Below are 15,649 nucleotides of genomic sequence, written 5' to 3' on the forward strand. Positions count from 1 at the left end.
TTCTGGCCACCTTAATATGGGAGACAACTCCAGGGGAGGGATACCCCAATGAAACTCTTCATTATCCTGTGAGTCCCACTCTGTTTCAACGAGAGGTTCAAATGTTACATTGAAATCACCTGCAACAATAATGAAGCTGAGTAAAGATCAAACAGGCGAAGAAGATCGTCAATGACCAAAGATTTTAGACCTCTAGAACCCCTTACATACACATTGTAAATATCAATTTTGCCCAGTAATCCAAGCTCTAGCCTCAGCAGTTGAATATCTCTGTTTCCAGTATGAAGGGACTTGGTGTTCAAACACAATTCACTTCTTAGCCAAATGGTTAAGCCCCCAAATGGTCGCCCGTGGGGCCCCTTAATTGCCGGGGTATAAAAGTTTAAATAACCCACACAAAAACAGGGGTTCTAGGAGCCAAGTCCCTGGAATATACAAATGTCAATTGTATTAATAAATGTAACCCAATCAGTAATAGCTAGCTTAGAATTTAAGCCAGCAATATTCCAAGAACATAGGGAGCCACCAGCCAGGGAAAGACCGACAGTTTCAGAGATGGTAGGTTGTGGATCAGAAAGAGAACCATTGGCAGATGGAACAGGCCCCTGACATGATTCAGGGGCAATGGTAGAATGGTAGCTGCTAAAAGCTTTAGCCGCTTGGTGAACGGGGATAGGATAGGGGTCAATGCAAGGTCCAACCACAGTAGACTCCTGGTACTCAATATCTGACCCCCTCGCACCACAGTCCCAAGGACCAGCACCCCCCACGTTATGTAGTCAGTCGATGTTCTCCAGGGATGAATCATCCACCTCCCTGACACTCCAATGCCCACACTTCAAGCCCCCTAGATCGTGTGAGGGGTATCTTCATAATTGGATAGAGGAGCCTTCCGGGGGGCTAGATCTAAACTCCAAGGCAAGAAGATTTTCTGCAAGGTAGGTGCTTTTAAGAGTTAATTCAATACAATCAGTAGAGACCCTAGGTGAAGAAAGTCTAATGGCTCTGGAGATATCTTCTCTAATGACTGAACGACATCCCCTAACATGTCTCAGCCAATGGATAGCCTTATTTGTCAGCGACTCAGGGTACTCTTTATCGCTATTTGTTGGCAGTTTAGGGACGTTGGTCATAAAAATTTTGTTAGAGCAATCAATGGCATTACCCTTAGGATGATCTTTACAAACACCCCAGCCCACCAGGGAACCCTGGTCAAATTTGACAAGGTCGCTGCCCACACCCGGCCTCTTTGTACAATTTGTTCTATCCTGCAGGGTACTTTTGGAATTAACTGTTGAACGAACCAAAGTTTGGTTATTGCCAGCCTTAACAGCATCACTATAGGTGACATTACCTTTGGGACGGGGTTTAGATGGCCCCGGGCTAATAGCCTGTATACCTAATAGATCTGCTGGAGCAAGAGAGGCGGTAATCATAATATTGCCAGGGGAGGGGCAAGGGACAACAAAACAAAGCCCTACTTTATTAGACAGAGTCTCTATTACTGCCTTCAATGAACCTATTTCTTCCTTCAGCAAATTAACCATTTTTATAAGATCACGTAAGGGATTATCTGAAGACTCATTAGGATTACCTAAAGGAACTTTGGGGGAGCACATCAAAGAATCAGGTAAAACCACATTGACAACATCCTGCTGGTTCATCAGTGGGGAGAACCTATTAAAACAAGGAACAGTAGGAACAATGTTCATAGTGACGACTTCGGAAGCCAATAGAGAGCTATCCCCAACAACCGAAACCTCAGGCACAACCACTCTACCGGCACAATAGGTGTGGGTATAGGGTTAACATGTCCAAAGTCAGCAGAGGATGGAACTACAACCTGACTATCAGCCGACGATAGCTGGTCAGACCCCAGAATAGCCTCACACTCCCCCACCAGGTCGCCAATACGTGCGAGAGCCCCCTCCGGGTCGGGCTGCTGAGCAGCACGTCGAGTCTTTCTGAGTTTACGTACTTTGGGCAAAGAGCTATTACCCCCAGATCCCCCTGAACTTTCGGCTAGCTTTCTCTTGCCCATTCAGGAGCGGGGACAACAACTTTGAGAGAGACAAATGGGGCAAAACAACATACGTGCGCCACTCAAGATATAGTGACACCTTACGATAGAGTCCCACTCCTCTGCAACTTATCAGGAATGACCAAGAGGGGTGCCCCGGCCCGGCCTCTTCCGGCCCCTGACGGACACAGACGGTCCGCCCTTTGTCCGGGCTTCGTCCGGCTCCGCCCGCGCGCTTCCCGCGACGCGGAGGGAGCCTCGGTCTTTTCAGCGCCTCCGGGTGCGTGGAATGCGTCAGGTGTCCGCTAAGCAAGCTGGGAGCTGTAGTCTCCCCCTGCTATGGCCGCGCGATGGTAGATAGCGGCGGCAAGGGAGACACACAGCGTCAGGGCCCCAGGAGCAGCGGCAAGGCGGTAAGGCTACGGGTCCCCTGGACAAATAAGGCAGCTCTGATGATGGCACCCGCTCCACCGAGGGAGCCTCGGTCTTTTCAGCGCCTCCGGGCGCGTGGAATGCGTCAGGTGTCCGCTAAGCAAGCTGGGAGCTGTAGTCTCCCCCTGCTATGGCCGCGCGATGGTAGAACGCGGCGGCAAGGTAGACACACAGCGTCAGGACCCCAGGAGCAGCGGCAAGGCGGTAAGGCTACGGGTCCCCTGGACAAATAAGGCAGCTCTGATGATGGCACCAGCGTCAGAATTTAGCCTAATTCGCTACCTACTTTTATAATGAAAATAATGTCAAAAAGTATCAAGATCGGGTTTAGAGAGTCCTGATTGGTCAACTTTGGGTCGCGGGGTATAGTTCTCAGGGTGTTGAATGATGAAGTCATCGAACTTGCTTGTTCCGGCTTTTAACTGAGCTTTGTCTTTGGTCTTGGATGGGTTCCCGGAGCGTCCTTGAAGGGTACATGTTCTCCCGGGGTCAGGTCCAGGCCACTGCTGCTGGCGGTAACGCCTGCGCACTTCACCCAGAACCTCGTGTTGTCAGGGCAGTCACGTTTAACGTCTTGTTCAGCCATCTTGTCTAGGCCGAAATGGTCAACTTAAGCAAAAGAAACACAAAAACGTAATTAAAACATAGAAATGGCTAATAAAATGTTATCCCCTTGCTAATACCCATATGTGTGTGTATTTATCTAGCAGAAGCAACACTCAGAGCGGTTTATACTCACTGAATAAAGCACAAATCACAAATATATCACCAAAGCAACATATAACATGCAATATTCTAGTTTTCTACTATTAATATGCGTACTCAAGTTAGTTTACAATTAATATAGCCATGCAAGATGCAATTCCCACGTGTAATTCTTTGTTAATATAGTTGGTGAGTTATCACTTCAAACAAATTAATAATATTACAATTAATTGATTATTCGGATTAATGTAAACATGCAGAATGGGGGGGGTATACAAAATGTTTGTACTACCCGCTCCAGCAATCCCCACTTTGGTGATTTTATCACCACACTAATTAAACATTTTGTATCCCTTTTACGGAAATTTTGAATTGATATCTTGTTTTGTTCATATTTCAGTTTCCCCTGTTTCTTCTCTTTTTGCTGTTCTATACATACTATCCTTTAACTCTTCTAGTTCTATTTCTTCAAATTCTCTTTCTTGTTTCTTATCCCTTCTCCTTAAGTTTTCTCTTTTTATTCTTTTCTGATTTTTATTCTTTCTACAACAAATACAACCTAGTCTAATTATTAATACTAAAGAAATCACACAAGTTAATGGAAACAATATCTTACCTATAAATGTACTACCTAATTTTACTACAAAGTCTTTAATAGCTGATATTTTCTTACCAATCTTCTCCCAAACACCTTCAACCTCCAGTGGTACAATTTTGTCATGCAATTCTGTAATATTTTTAATATAAATTTTCAAATCTCTACTTTCATCAGGAATGTAAGTACAACTATGTTGAACTTTCAGCATTCCACAGACTCCACCCTCTTTTGCCAATAAAATATCAAGGGCAAGTCGATTTTGCATTACCATAACGCGCATGGCAACCTTTTCAGTATTTACCAATAAGAATCGCCCAGCTGTGCCTGTTGACACGCGATCCACTACTGTTGAAAGTTTTCTAATTTTGTTTGCATTCAGAGATATTGCCACTGCGGGTATCAGTGCTCCAAAAATGTCACCCACAATTTCAGTCCAGGATTCTCTCTTACTACGAGCTAAATAACTACCTAAACTATGTACACCATCTTCTCCTCTATCCATGTGAAAAATCTTTGGAAAAACCAGGCCAACATAACATGTGCTATACCAATGGTCTTGCAAACGATAATATGCCCTGTTCCCACAGATAAAATACAGTCCTGGAAAGACTGGATCTCTTCCACCTTTAAATCCCCATCCTCCCATGATTCGGTATGTATCATGGCACTCACTATTCCCAAGAAAATAATTGTCATACGCCGTCCGATTCCTTCTTATACACAATTTCCCTTTCTGAGGCATCTAAAGCCATAGTTGGACTTGTTTCCCCTCTTAAATGTTTCTCCGTTTCCACATCCCAAAATGTTTTCTCCACCTTCCCTTCTGAAACCTTCCTTTGCATTTTTAATCTCCTTTCTTCAACCATATCCAAAAATGTTTTCTCCTCTTTCTTTAAACTGCAAGTCAGGTTATTTCTAAATATATATTCTAAGGTTAGTTCATTTGTCTCTAAGAAAAATTCACCTAATACCTTTGCAGGTTTTACCTTGTTTAGTTTGTTAATTGCTGGTACTTGTGAAAATATAGTATCTACATCTGAAAAATAATACTCTAATTTACCGGTTTGATAAAATGAACTAGCTATTACACTACATGTTATTCCATGTGTTACAGGAAGGTGATTATAAGTCACTCCTTCAGATACAGATGCAGGTAATTGCATACATACGTAGCAATCCCTTACGTCCATTGTTTTTACATATTCATACAACAACTTTGAAAACACATTGTTAGAAAAATCTGTTATTGACCTGTCTTTATGTAAATAGTTTTTATCTATTCTAGTTGGAACTACCTTTTGAACTTTCCCTATATTAGTTATGTTATCACTATGTCCTTCTACACAGTTTTGACCTACAAATAGATTATTTGAGAAAATTGGTTCAATTATACTCATAGTCTGTCTCCATGGATTCTCACTCTGACTCATTCTTGGTTGTTCATCCGGTTTATTACTTTTATAAGGGACTGTCAAACAATGTTCGCTGTCTTTCTGTTTGTCAAAAATAGGCATCACTGGACCTATCGTTACTAGTACAGTTACCGCTTCCAAATTCTTAGTCAATTCTCTTACTTTCTCAGTTAATTCTAGGGTTGTTTTTGCTAATTCTGCTGAATTTTCTCCATCCAATTTTCCTCCAGACTTCTTTTCTACCTCTCTAATAGGATCGTTTTTTCCCAAATCTTGGAACTCTGGTTCCGATTTTATGATTCGTACTGTTTCTTTTATTGAAGCACTTGGAGTTAATATTTCTGGTTCTGGTCGGTATGGTGGTGGATTCTTTTAGAACATGTCATCAAGAACATCAACGTCGGACTCATTCACTCCATACCCTCTCGACTCCACATTATGCCTCTTTTCTACACACTTTCGTCCTTCATTCTCTCCTGCAGTTCTTACGGGAAACAAACCCTCAGTCATACTCGCATTTCGCCATCTTCTCATTCGATCATCATGCGTCTCATGTCCGTATGATCTGCCAAACAGGTACCTATATCCTCTACCATTTATCTGTCTTTCTCGGTCATGCATTTCGTCTTCCCACTCCGTCAAAGCCTCGAATTGAGTCGGTCTAGGTCTCGGTTCTAAATTCATCATTCTCTCTCTCAAATTTCTCAAAACTGCCAAATTAAATGAACCATGCTCTGGGAAATCCAACACTCCGTCTTTCTCCGTATACTTAACCCAGTTGTCTAACCAAATACAGGTGTGATATCCATATTTTGCAACCATAAAGGATGCCGGGGTTTTCGGTGGAGGAAGTAACTGTCCTTCCCTAGTTACGATCGGTTTGTCCTTCTTAAACCACTTCTTAATTTTACCAAACCATGACTTTTTCTCTTTTTCTGGTGGATCGTAATACATTTTCTTTTCTTTCGTGTCTCACTTGTTCCTCCTTACGACTGTACCGTTTTTCTATCCAATCGCAGCGCGACTCACACTAATGCACCAATCCAGAGCGTTTACGTCACTGTCACAATTCTCAAATCCCAGCGCAACTCACACAAACGCACCAATAGGAAGCGTTTATGTCACCCTGTATTTCTCCACTCCTAGCGCGGCGCACACTAACGCACCAATCCGGAGCGTTTTACGTTTCTGACGGTCTGTCCAATCCCAGCGCGGTCGTTCTGACGTCAGCAGCCGCCGTGGCAGCTCCTGCTCCTGTCTACCCCTCCTTTACAAATCTGCTCAGTAAGCTTTTGTTTCAATTTTTACAATTCTGTTAGTAACAACATAAAAACGTCTCCATTGTCCGCTTCGCTAACCAAAGAATAGCAATAGACCTTTCTCACGAGAATTCCGTCTTTCCCGAGAGCAGGGCTTACCTCTGCCCTAATACGGAATCGTTACTTCCGTTGATAAAGTAGCACATCCCTCTACTTCACCCTTCTAACAAGCATTAGCTAACCGTTTCTCCAGTATTTAAGACACATAGTTGGAGACCCAATGCTCCTGAGAAATAAACCCAGAGTTTCACAATTAACCCGAATGCTTTTTCGTTCACGCACTTTCACACAAGAAAATGTAGTACATTCACACAGCATCCTGTCTTTCCCGAGACCAGCGAACAGTCTGTCCTGCTACAGAATTATGTCATATACGTTAACAAAGCAGCACTTACCTCTCCTTTGTCCTTCTAACAAGCTCAGAGAGTACCTATTACCTTTCCAGTGATAAGCGTTATCGGAATGCCAATTGGATCCCAGGTACCTAAGACCAGAATTTCACAGGTAACCTTCGCTATCATACACACTTTTCTCACACAGAAAATGTCTCTAATGGCAACACACGGCGATGTCACCGAATCGAACCCAGACAATGCATTGTGTACCTACAGGATAACAACAATTCTGTCTTTCCCGAGAACAGCGCTTACCTCTGCTCTACTACGGAACCGTTACAGACTTCCGACTTCCTACATCCCAGAAGCCGTGCAAACAACATAAAACTCGACACGACTCAACATAGAGTGTTAGTACATAAACCAATATCAATAACCAATAATCAATAAGATATTTTCAAGCAATATTCACCAAACCAAAACAATAAAAACCATCGTCTTGCTACCAGAAAACTGTTGCAGCGCGGAACGTCAAATTCCCCCTCCGGCACAGACCAACTACCTCGGCATCCAATTCACTCAAATACATTAATTGGTGGGGCCCATAACACCAATATACTTATACTCTGTTGATCTGTTTTCTGAGGGAAAATACGTTTCCCAACGCTGACATGAGAGGAATACCTTTACATCACCCTTAAACACATTGCCCTCAGACTCTAAGATATCCCTCTCATAAGGAGATGGATAATTTAGTTGTTATCTATGATTTTAATGAATAAAAACTCCTCTATATACACATTACTTCTTTACCATTATTCTCTTATTCAAATAATCGACACAACACATTGTCAATTAATCAAATATTCTTTATCTAAAAATATTGCAAGAAAAGTTAGAAATCATCATCAGCATTTCAGAGCATCATATGTACCTATTCTGGCTAAAGTCGTCCTCTAAGTAAATCAGTCAAGGAAGAATTTTATTCAGTAAAGTTAGGCCGCAATTCAGTCTCTCAAAGATTCAGGATAACAGCTGTCCAGCAGTGTCACCGTCCTCTCCGTCAGCATAACGTCAGGAAATCGAGTTCGTCAAAGAAGAGCAAGCCATCAGCGTCAGAATTTAGCCTAATTCGCTACCTACTTTTATAATGAAAATAATGTCAAAAAATTGGTCAACTTTGGGTGGTGGGGTATAGTTCTCAAGGAGTTGAATGATGAAGTCATCGAACTTGCTTGTTCCGGCTTTTAACTGAGCTTTGTCTTTGGTCTTGGATGGGTTCCCGGAGCGTCCTTGAAGGGTACATGTTCTCCCGGGGTCAGGTCCAGGCCATTGCTGCTGGCGGTAACGCCTGCGCACTTCACCCAGAACCTCGTGTTGTCAGGGCAGTCACGTTTAACGTCTTGTTCAGCCATCTTGTCTAGGCCGAAATGGTCAACTTAAGCAAAAGAAACACAAAAACGTAATTAAAACATAGAAATGGCTAATAAAATGTTATCCCCTTGCTAATACCCATATGTGTGTGTATTTATCTAGCAGAAGAACACTCAGAGCGGTTTATACTCACTGAATAAAGCACAAATCACAAATACATCACCAAAGCAACATATAACATGCAATATTCTAGTTTTCTACTATTAATATGCGTACTCAAGTTAGTTTACTATTAATATAGCCATGCAAGATGCAATTCCCACGTGTAATTCTTTGTTAATATAGTTGGTGAGTTATCACTTAAAACAAATTAATAATATTACAATTAATTGATTATTCGGATTAATGTAAACATGCATAATGGTGGGGGGTATACAAAATTTTTGGACTACCCACTCCAGCACTATCATTTATATTGGTCCCAAGATGGCTGCCAACACTTCTTGGATGAAGTGCTGACAGCCAATCAGATCTCACGATGAGATGTGTGGTTAGGCTCCGCCCAGATATATCTATGATTTTACTTTTGATTTTCTCATCAACTACTAAACAGATTTACACCATTTAACCAAAAGGCACGAGTGTGAACCAAGGGCTACCTCTTTGCCAAATTTCGTGTAATTCCGTTCAGCAGTTCGGGCTGCAGCTGCGATTAACGGTTCCTCTGGAAAATTGCATGGGGAAAACATGTTTTGGGACGCCCTTTTTTCTCGGCCCCTGCTTGACGAATCACCCGAGACTTTCATGATAGGAGTGGACTGGAGCGCCCCACCAGTTTTGAAAATTTCGCGAAGATTCGTCAACCGACGCCAAAGTTATTTCAAATAGAATGTTGCGGATTTCCTATGGATAATAGGTCCTAACTATAACTACCTCCTGGCGACCGCCAGTAGGTAATATATGTGTACTTCTACAGCACAAACCTAGCCAAAGGCCCCAGAGCACTGTACATGGACAAGCATAATGTCAATGGGTAATACTTGACAAAGCTGGGTTGTGGACAGTGAATTCATTGTGCTGTTGTGCTCTTTAAAGAGGTGAGTCTCCCACTATTTCATAAATTGGAGCTGCTTTGGGGCAGTCCTGGTGGATATGTGGATGTTGTTCCAGATCCTGGGTGCATAGATGGAAACGGCCTGCTGTTTTGTTTTATCCTGCGATCTGATGGTATCCTGGCTCCAGGTGTCCTGAGAGCCAACAGAGATAATAAGCTTGTCTGCAAGATATGTGGGGTGCTGGTTTTGATGGTTTTGTAAATGATGCAGTTGGTTTGAAAGATGGTGCTGGCTGGCAAGGGGGGGGGCAATGGTGTTCTATCAGAATGGGGGTGATATGATCATATTTCTTCAGGCCATTATGAGATGTGCTGCGGCATGTAAAATGTCCTTAAGGGATGCCGGTGTGAAGCTTGGGAGTCAATTGAACAGGGCATTACCACCATCTAAATGCAAAAATACCAGTTCTGAAGTTGTTTCTGGAAGAAGTGGTTTGACTTTCTTTAGAATCGCTGGCCCCCGGGCATCTTTGATTTTTTTACTATGTTTTCCTAGGGGGTTTGGGGGGCGGGAGAGAGACTGTTGTCCAGGGCGAATCCAAGTGACTTGGCTATCGGTGAAAATTGGGGTTCGAAGCCATCAAGATTTATGTCATTGTTGCCAGCCATCGAACCAACAGTTGGCAGTGTTGTCATATTTTTCAGCTTTGTCGGGGTAGAAGAGCCCATATGTGGATCAGCCGTCATTTCCTGGTGGTTTAATAAGTATTTATGTATATGCTGCTTCTAAAGCTCATTAGTACTGTGTCTTGTTTGTGGTGCTTTAAGATGTGAATTCACACCAGTAGACCTCATCCTAGAATTTGTATGTCTTGAGACCAAAAATTCTCCAGGCACTCAACCTGTTCCTCTGCTGTTTTCCTACTTTACAAACCGTTAACTGAACAGAGGCTCCCTTCTTCTGGTCTCAGTCATTCTCACCTCAACTTCACCTAATTTGTACTCAAAAGACACCATCCTTTTTAGGTCTTGCCTAGCGAACATAGTGCATGCGCTGCTTCGCCTTGGCGAGACTATTGTCGGTTTGGTGCGCGAAGGGAGACAAACCATGTGCACGCACAGACAGGCGATGGGCACGCGCATCACGTCTCTTCTCTGCCTCACACGCTCCCACCGCACGCTCACACGCTCCCACGCGCGCTTGTTTGAACTGCTTGAGGTGTCAACAGGGCTAGTGCATCAATAAGTGTTAGTTTAAAAAAATGCACAATGTTGCTTCCATTCAGGGACATTAAACTCGACTTAAAGGCTCGAAAAACTGCATTTTTGTCAGGGAATCTTGTGCGACCCAGATACGAGGTTTTTTTCAGGCGCACCCAACACCCTTCCACCGTCCCTGGGCACATTTCACCTTCTGGCACTTCACTTATGTTTCTGCTGTAGATGTTTCATTTCTTTATGCTAAATTTGATTGTTCTGCATTCAGATTATGGCTCGTAAAAAAACATCCATGCATGTGTTGGAGAGGAGGGTCCTGCAAGTGTTTGCAGCTCTTTGATTACTCCTAGTAGATGAACGAGATCATGGTTTTTGTCAGAGAGCACATTATAACCGTTTTTTCAATTTTTTATTTATAATTTTACCACGCAATCTGATTCTTTATCACGTGCAGTGACATTGTAATTCAAAAAAGAGGGGGAGCTGTATAGAAATGTCCAAAACAAATGAAGGGGCTTATTTACAAGCCCCTTGCGCTGCCGTATGTCACGTTTTCCGTCCTTGTAAATAAGCCCCGAAGTTCTTAAACCACGGCACATTTATTGAATACGCTGCAGCGAAATATCGCGCCTCTCTGATAGCTATTGAACCGGAATTGCCGACCTTTGCTTGTGAAAGAAAATGTGCTCAGTGACAACGCCTAATCCTCTCGCCTCGGTTTCTGCCCAGCCTAATTCGCCAAGCTTTAAATCACTGTTGAAGGCCATCCAATTATCTGATTTCTTTGGGTACCTTTAATTGCCCGAGGCCATTAAGGCGATGATGAAGTGATGATAACTGGTTGGCACATGGCAAATCCAAGGAGGCTCTGGCAGGTAGAACCGGAGCCGGGCTGTTGACAACCGCACATGGCCAGTGATTTATTAGCCACTGCACCTGTTAGTGATCCCCTGGAAACCCGAGAGAGCACATGGTTGTTACTCTGTGCCTCCATAATGCATGTTTTTTTGTCTGGCTTGACAGCGTAGCTATGTGCAAACTTATTGTTGTTACCAGTGCTTTAAGATCTGCATACAGGGTGCTTTGGCTTCACCCAGAGGAGTATTTTTCTCTCACCTGACGCGATTGGCTGCTTGGTATATCATAATTCCACCTCTTATCCGCTTGCATTGAAATTTATGAGCGATTGTTTGGCTTAATGGCTAGAGCGGCGGACTCTAAAGCGGGGAACCAGGTTCGAGAGTAGCGGGAGGCTCAAATATCCTGTGATTCTGGGCAAATCAGTTAATCTCCCTGTGCCTAAGAAAAACAGGCATTGAAAATGCAATAGGTCTCGCCTTTTATTAAGTTAAAGCCATTTGCTTTGCTAATGGTATTGTATAGCAAAGCAAATGGCTTTAACTTAATTTAACTTATTTCTAGCAGCTGGTGGGAAACTTAGTGCCACACTATCATTATGTTTCAACATGTTATAAGTGTTGTGCAGTCCCAATACTGCTCAGTCAGCACCCCAGATCAATCACCCTGAACAGTTTGGAATATTTCTAATCACAGATTATTAATAAGCATATATACATAGTAATACCGGAAGCGGCAGAACGCCATTGCGATCCAAATCAAGAGGGTGGTTTGCCAATCACAGTCAGTCTTCTGCCCTTCTCCGTTACTTGTTCCCTCCTCCTGTGCTTATGTAAACAGGCGCAAACTGCAGTGGACTTGCTCAATTAATTTATTTAGTAAACAGAGATTGGTCCTCCATGACACGTGTGTGTGTGCGCGCGTGTGTGTGTGTATGTGTGTATATACATATACACACAAGTATACACTTTCATATAGAGGTTTGTTGTGTCATTCACATTTCTTGTCCGCCCACTAAAGCATACAGCCTGGGGCAGTAGGAAAGCCTGTTTCAGCCATAGGACAACTTTACGGTGAATGATGACATTCTGCCCTTTCACAGGGAGCACATACATCCATACATTGTAAGGGACTAGTATGGAAAAGATCCGCGTGGCTCTCCTTCGAGAATGGTCGAAGAGTGATGGAAAAAGCATGCTTTCGAGACTCTCTACTGTACTCGTGACAGGGTGTCGTCGCATCACTCCCCTATCACCCTGGCACTAAAAAGACCTCCCACCACTTCAGACACAGCCATGGCACTTTTGTTCAGAAGCCTTACCAGACACATTACTTAGCACAGTAATTTCATAAAACTATAGTTGAATTCTTTCTTCACATCTCAGTTGCACCTTAGGATTGCTGATGGTATGTAATTGTGACCCTTGGGGTTTTTCAGCGGTGGCGTTTCACAGATGTGAAGTACGTGGCAGTGGGAGTTCACTTGCTTCTATATATGTGCTTTGGCACTGTTGATGTCTTTCATGTTATGGGGCTTCAGTGAAAGCCGCCAGGCCTAGTGTAGCTTATAGTGTGTGTGCGTGTGTGTGTGTAGTTCAAATGGTCTATATAACATCTGTAAATTCAAGACATAATTTAAGCTTGTCCTACTTACTCTACCTAGGGTTCTGAAGAGCTTATGATTGGTATTACATGCACTCGTACTTGCCATCAATGTGTGTCACACACTGCGAAAGGAAGGGAGGCTGCAGCCTAGAGAGCTCTCTCAATTGGAGTTCTCAAATGATGTCTGATATGAAAGGGATATCCAGTTAGGACTATGTGCTGAGTTTATAAGCCAGGGTTGCAAATTCATTCTTTATTGATCTGTTTATTTAAGTACATATTTTTGCACTGGAGTCTGGGCTCATTACACCAACACATGGCCAGCCACAAAATGGGAGTGACCCCAATAAGATGGGGCAGAGGTAAAAGCTTTCATTACATCTTCTCTTATATTCCTCCCTTTGGCCTCACTGTCAAGTCTTCCTAACCTGGATGTTGGGCATTAAGCACCCCATTGTGAGTGTACCCAGAGTCTCAAGGTTGAGCTTCACTCCCAGTCATCCTTTAACCCCCCACACTATCACTCTAACTCACTCTAACGCTGTGCATTCACCATCTAATGCTAGAGCCATCCATCATCTTCACCTGATGGAAAAGCAAGTCTGTGCCCCTTGTCTCTCGTGTGACGTGTAATTCCCAATGATGGGCCTGCTCTATCATCCTGATGTAATGTATTCTTTCTTTGGTGTTTTTGCTCCTACCCAGGAAGGGAGATGGAACGACAGCCCTTGCAATGCAAAATTCCCCTCCATGTGCAAAAAACAGGGCCGGACCCAGCAGGAGAGCGAGGAGGGAGAACACGGTTGCCAAAAGGTTAGTCAATGACACATTGTACATGAGCCACAGCCCCACAGGGGCAGAATGCTAGGTTTTTCATTGCACGAGTGGAACTTCCTGCACATAAGAACAATAAGTAGTTTACATTTTCAGCTTGAATACGGATTGCCTCCTTTAACTGCATCAGCAACTCCCTCCAGGCACCTTAAAGAGCTTTACCTCCCAGCAGGGACACTGAACATCTCAACCTCTATTTAGGCTTGCTGAGAATCTTCAACCCTTTGCCGGGATCCTGATCATCATTTTCTGCACCGACACTGAGCACATTTACCTCCCTCCAGGGGATTTGTGCATCATTATCTCCATGCAATAGCAGTAAGCATTGTTACTGCCATACGGGGACACTAGATGGCTTTACCTCCTTGAAGGGGCACTGAGAATCTTTATCTTTGTGCAGGGGCTGTAGTTATCTTTACCTCAATGCAAGTGCGCAGGGTATCTTTACCACTGTGTAGTTACATAGATCATCTCTGCTCTACTCTACAGAGGCACAGATCCCATCTAGGTACCCAAAGGGGCACTGGGGACCTTTGCCTCCCAGTAGACTTTCTACAATACTCTTCCACAGGTTTGACAACCTGAATAGCTCATATGTGCTAGAATATATGAAAAGTAAGCCACCTCAGTCTGCCTCAACAGAAGCCCTATGTTGGGATCAGCAGTCGCACCTCAGACTGGATGAAGGTCTGGACTGATCTGCCACCACACTCATATGTCCTATGTCATCTACTACAGAGTGACTACTCCCCTCCGGTGCGGTCGGATTTGCGTTTTTGTAGATATTTCCCACAAGCCGAGTCTACACTTGAAGTCCAGGGTGCAGTTCTATCCATGTGCAGGTATACCTAGCAATGGGCAGAGCTTTGACTTCAGCTCTATCCTTGAGCACCTCACAAGGTCTGAGTGCATGAGGACATTTAGGTAGGCCACACCACTAAACAGACCACTTCAATCCAACATTTGTGCAATGTAGATCCATTTCATTAGTTAGACATGATGCATATGATAATGTTTATGGTGGTGCGAGCGCCACCGGAGGAAACTGAAACAAAGAAAATAACAGTAGTTACTACTGTGAGAACAGCTTGGTGTAACCAGTTCCAGGAACAGCAATGGCTAGCCTTCTTTATCTTTCTGCCAGATGTTGCTGAAATGGCTGTATTCCTTCCAGCTGTTGCACTGCTTTTGTTTCGTGCTTCGTTCTGCTGAATTTGGCATCGAGCTGGGAAAGAGAAGCAGCTCCGAGGGGCTTGCCTTTATCAAGCACTGACAGTCTAATCTTACAATGGCTGCTTGCCAGACAACCGCCTCCCCACTCCTGCACTGAGAGGGTCTTTCAGGAAGTGGGGCCATGGTGAAAGGGGACAGGATGTGTAAAAGCTTTGTAAATAATACCAAATTGTGAGGTTTTTTTTCTGTGTGACTGAAAATATTTGTTCAAATTTAGAATGTGCCAATAAATTGAATGGTACTCATTGGTGCCTGTATCACTTCTTTCTGTACATTCTATGTAAGACTGCAGCAGACATGTTTACCAGTTTCTCCATACCCACTGTCATGGTAGCTGTACACTCAGTGTAGCAAAGGCAGAGATCAGAGAGTTGACAGTCGGGCAACTTAGAATGCACTTCACTTTGCCTCACTTGCAGAATTACGTGAAGGACAATAGTGGTATAGAACTGGTAGACTTGGACTGACTGGTTGATTATTTCATTTATTCGTAAAGTGCACAAACACCAGAAATGCTTCTTTGTACAAGGACCACTTCAAGGTTGATGAGAAGGTCTTGGAATAGACTAGAATCAACAGAAAAGGAAAGTGTTAAAGGCCTTCCTGAAAATAATATAGTTTTCAAAACGGGATGAACAAGCTGAGAGCTCAT

At 43.5% G+C, this 15,649-nt stretch overlaps 1 protein-coding gene across 1 annotated transcript in view; it reads left to right on the forward strand.

Annotated features, from left to right (window-relative positions):
- The window catches only part of LOC146870357 (C-type mannose receptor 2-like), a 937,589-nt gene that overhangs the window by 528,341 nt on the left and 393,599 nt on the right, over nt 1-15,649 (forward strand). The window contains 1 exon segment of the mRNA XM_085640508.1: nt 13,636-13,743. Coding sequence (XP_085496634.1) covers nt 13,636-13,743 — 108 coding nt within the window.

Source organism: Triturus cristatus, chromosome 1_1, assembly GCF_964204655.1.
Source record: "Triturus cristatus chromosome 1_1, aTriCri1.1, whole genome shotgun sequence".
Classification (NCBI taxonomy): Eukaryota; Metazoa; Chordata; class Amphibia; order Caudata; family Salamandridae; genus Triturus; species Triturus cristatus.